This window comes from Rhizopus microsporus, assembly GCF_002708625.1.
Source record: "Rhizopus microsporus ATCC 52813 unplaced genomic scaffold scaffold_1, whole genome shotgun sequence".
In the NCBI taxonomy this organism is placed as follows: domain Eukaryota; kingdom Fungi; phylum Mucoromycota; class Mucoromycetes; order Mucorales; family Rhizopodaceae; genus Rhizopus; species Rhizopus microsporus.
In genome coordinates this window covers 1,080,724-1,085,257 of record NW_019671916.1, presented here as the reverse complement: position 1 = coordinate 1,085,257, position 4,534 = coordinate 1,080,724, and the positions used below count along the sequence as shown (strand labels likewise).

The 4,534-nt window shown below is 37.1% G+C and overlaps 1 protein-coding gene across 1 annotated transcript; it reads right to left on the bottom strand.

The window, feature by feature from the left end:
• Window positions 1–1,217: 1,217 nt before the first annotated feature.
• RHIMIDRAFT_253715 (uncharacterized protein) lies at window positions 1,218–1,807 on the bottom strand. The gene is made up of 2 exons (XM_023611042.1): window positions 1,551–1,807; window positions 1,218–1,485 (listed from the first exon to the last, which is right to left on the bottom strand). The coding sequence occupies exons 1-2, from the start codon at window positions 1,711–1,713 to the stop codon at window positions 1,226–1,228; spliced, it is 423 nt and encodes a 140-aa protein (XP_023471034.1). The 5' UTR covers window positions 1,714–1,807; the 3' UTR covers window positions 1,218–1,225.
• Between the last annotated feature and the right edge of the window lie 2,727 nt (window positions 1,808–4,534).

Here is a 4,534-nt window from a genome sequence, read left to right as displayed (position 1 = left end):
AAAAAAAAGGAGTCTCTCTTCCTCTTTTTCTCTTGCTTCAGTAACCCACTTTTAAGTAGAAAGAACAAGAGTCCCAAGCTTCTCACACGTAGTAGAGCTTCTTCCGCTGATGGCATCATAGCTGTGATTTTCCCCTATCAGGCTCGCTAGCTACTTATACGTTAGTGGTTTAATAGATTTCAGTAGCTTTCCCTTTGGTATACTTGGATCGTCATGTTTCAAGTATCAAATCAAAAACACAGAAAAGACTTAACCTCGTTGACTGGGGACCCCAATTGATCTAAGGGTTGAATCAACTTTTATGTATAGTCGATCGTTTATTCTCTTCCCCTAGCTAGGATATAAATGTCGTCTAGATAAGAAAACCTAGTGTTCTTGAAAAAATCGTCAGTACCACCTTTAGATCAAATACGAGTTATCTGTATTGGTAAACTATTCCTTGATGCAAGAAAGTCAAAAAGCCTCTATGAATAGGTAAATCATATACGCATCTTTTAGGTTGGTCTTTTGCATATATAGTCGTCTTTCTAAATGGTTTCTCCAAGAACAGGAACATCTTCAATTTCGAAACGGGTATTGAATGCAGTCGTTCCAACGCCAAAGGGCAGTTTTTAATGTGTTATATCGGGATCAGAATTTACCCAACGACTTCAAACTTCTAAGGGCTACTTTTTTAGTACTGAATTAAAGGGGAAAAAGACTCTCTTTTTATTATCAGAAGAAAACAAAATAATTTATATAAAAGAGTGTAGTATCACCTAGGACAGGTGGCACTATACTAGATTCATTTAGATATAGGATACAAGAATAAAAAGCGAATTATCTAGGCCTGAGTACTAGTAACACCACTTTATTCGTCATACTACATACACCCCCTTCATCACAAATGTCAAAGGGTTTTCATTTAGCTTTTTGCTTTTTTTTCAACTGGTCCAAAACAATGCTTAGCTGATCTGCCGAGAGGAAACTTGTTGCATTTTCTATTGCAAAAAGTATACAGAAGAAAACGCCAAAATTTATACTGAAAGAGTAGTTAAGCTAGAAGCTGTCGATATATGTTTCACCTATGATCAAAATGAACTAAAACTAATATGCGAATCGCGGATTTATGACGCGCCAAATCTATATAAGTTATATAAATCAAGGGATGATTGATTTAAAGAAACAAATCAACAAACTTTTCCCGAGTAAGACGTGATCTTGGTTATTATCAGTCTTTTCTTTATTATTTCGAACTTGTATTATAAATAGAAAGTTTATCAAATTTCGATCGAACCTGTTTCAACTGATACAAGCAGGGCATCGCACTTACTTCTTCAATGTTATTCTTCTTGAAAAGATCATGTGCCCTTTGAACTGATTGTTTATCCAAGAATATACGAGTTCTTGATGATGGTTCAAAAAGCGTGGCATGAGCTCCTAAATTAACAGATTCATGGTCAAGACGTTGGCTCGAGACGATCAGAAGATCGCAAGCCCTACTTGCTATATGAAGTTTAATACATTTTCTGCTGAAGGACGTTGGATTACTTGAACATAGCCGTAATTACCTTCTTTTGTTGGAAATGTTGATAGCTCGGGTGTGAACCGGCACCCATGATGCGTGTCTGCTAAAATATAGTGCCCATAGGGCTCTATCGTGTTTATTGCAATAAATCCAGATCTGTCTCCCACAATCGTACCTACCAACAACTGCGGTACCGCAAATCGCATTTGTGTAAAGAGAAGCCAATCCTTGTTAAGTAACAAACTATGTTCTAAATCAAATTCTGTAAATTTCTCTACAGAAAAATGTTTCCTTGCCTTTCTAATAACCAAATAAAAAAACAATCAGCCAGCATCACAAGCACAACAGTACACAAATAACAAAAAGACTTACGATTTGAAAAAAAGTGACCTTGGAAGAGGAGGACTGTTCATTCGCGCAGAGTTAAGGCTTAGTTCAGATGGATTTGCACGTGCGCGCCACGTTTCCGAAGCTTTATCTTCCATTACTGCTTTCACGGTCGTAGACGAGGATAAGGAATGATATTAACGGTCATGTACGGATAGTGTTATTGGTTCCCAGTGCCCCAACTTCGCGATAGTCAATTTATCTTGCTTTGTCTCCTCAGTATCTACTAAGGCATCACATGTTGCCAAAGTAGTTGAATTATAGTCTAATTCGTTCTTTTTCTTATCTGATATTTTTGAATCGTCAAAGTTGTGAAGGTTGCTGTCAGGTTCGTCATCTTCAGAAATGGAGTGGGTGTGGGGTAAGGAGAGACACCCACAGCTGGATGGCCGATGACCCACTCGCCTGTCCTTACCTTGGTCTTTTAAAAGCCTCCTACTTCCATGGCCATACCCCTCCGACTTGGACAGCCTTGTCTTTCTTGAATATCTTTCTCATCATGTAGTTCTACACATCTTCCCTGTGGCCAGTCACCCATTCTGCCTTCCCTTGGCCCCCTATACTACTCCTTCATCTACTAGCCGCGGTATAGCCCAGCGAACGTGCAAGCCTCTGAGGGTAGTAGAGGGTCTCCGGAATGCAAGTTGGAGTGCAAGCTGGAGTTTTATCTAGAATCAAATATAACAACTGCTGCCGTTTGTAATATTTATACCAATAACATTATGAAAAAAGTTAATAAAAAACAAATAATTGAAAATGAAGACAAAATAAAATGTTCAGACCAGCTGATAGATTAAAACTGCATGTCGTGTCTAATACAATCATAGCTGGCCCCACTTCGGCTTCTAATGTGATATATGCTCTCTGAGCCACGCTTTATTTTTCATATATATAAATATAAAACAAATAAAAAACTTCTTTTCTTCATATCTTTCTTAGCCGAGCATCGTAGGTTCACTATATGACTGATATACTAAATGTTACACCTGAACAAGAGGAAGCAAGGCTCTACACACAAAGAGAGTTACTTCAGCTCTTCCAACAATGGCAGAAGGGCTCTAAGAACGAACAACGACGAGATTATGAGGAAACCGAATTACCTAACTATATCGAGGAATTCTGGAAGAATCACCACTCCGCCAACTTAAAGAGGACCTTAAAAGATACAAAAAAATATCCATAAATACCATCATGAAGAATGGGTAACAGGATAAAGCATCAACAAATCCCTTTATCTAAAAATACAAACGACATAACGTGGATATGTACCAAGTTCTCAACACTAATCATCGGATTGCAGATAACACAAAGTCTCTCCAGGAACTTCCTCTGGGGCTAAACCAAAATCTCTGAAGGGAATAAGATGGAAAGAGTGTTTCTTTAGTTAAGCTTATATAAAGCCTGAGGCTCCCTCTCTCTATATTGCTCGACCTACAGGATGGACAGATGGTTCTAAGTTAAATATTCTGTATGCACCATCAATAGTATTTGCTAGTTTACTACCTGTGCTCGTTGAAATTCAATACAATATCAATCAAGGTTTCATTGGCCGTCTGCTCAGTTACGCATCAAATGTAAAAAAAAAGTTTAAAATCAAGCTAGTGGTTCTTGTATTTAGCGTTGGAAAAACCTGTAATTATATTACATCAGACTTCGGAACAACGTAGCATTCCTTTGTAAAACAACTCCAGTGTAAGTAGTAGATCGAACGTTGTTTTATTATTGATCGCGATACGATCGCAGATGGCAGTAAACGACCTCCACTTCATCCATTGTTGGCCATTGGGGGTTTTTTTTGTAGTCAAAAATTATCACTGATATCCATGGAGCACAAAGACAATATAACAATACAAACGCTATATAAAATCGCCAAACAACAGATGAAAAAAGAAATCGTAGAAAAACACATTGCATCAACATTACTAGACGTTTGTAATTAGACAAACTTACAGTTCCAGAAATTGATAAAAGTGGTAAAAGCTATGCCAGACAGTCTTCTCAAAAAACATGCGTTAGCCTATGCAGACGATGGGGCTTTGTATACAAGTACTTGTAAACAAAAATATTTGAAGAAAGACTCCCCATGTGTGTCACAGATGCCAGCACCTCTGGAATCACCTGATGCAGCATTACGACTAATCAATGAAGCCGAGATCAACCACAACAGCACCGATGATATTTTACCTGAAATTAAATATCCCGAAAATCGACATGGACTATGTTCTTCAATTCAAACAATCGATGGAAATAATGAATTGGAAAGAGGGATGGATATTTTGGAACTTGTACTAGCTTTATCATTTACTATTCGATTTTTTAACAGACTGTGTCCTCTAGTGAATTTTATGCAGAAAAAAGCAAGACAACAACAGAAAAGATCATGTACAGACATTTCGTTGTATTGTAAATAGAAAAAGGACAACTAGGATAAGGGTAAATAGTACGTTTAAAGTCTAGTATTGCTTTTACATTATGTCAATTTTGTGCCTTATACATAAGCATAACTTAACCAAAAAAAAAATGTGTATAGCTTATACAAGAGCAATAGCCGCGTAACCATAGTAACTAACGAATATAACTTACAGTAGAATACATTCTGATATTCAATAATAAATAATAACTTAGCTTTACTGTATTTTT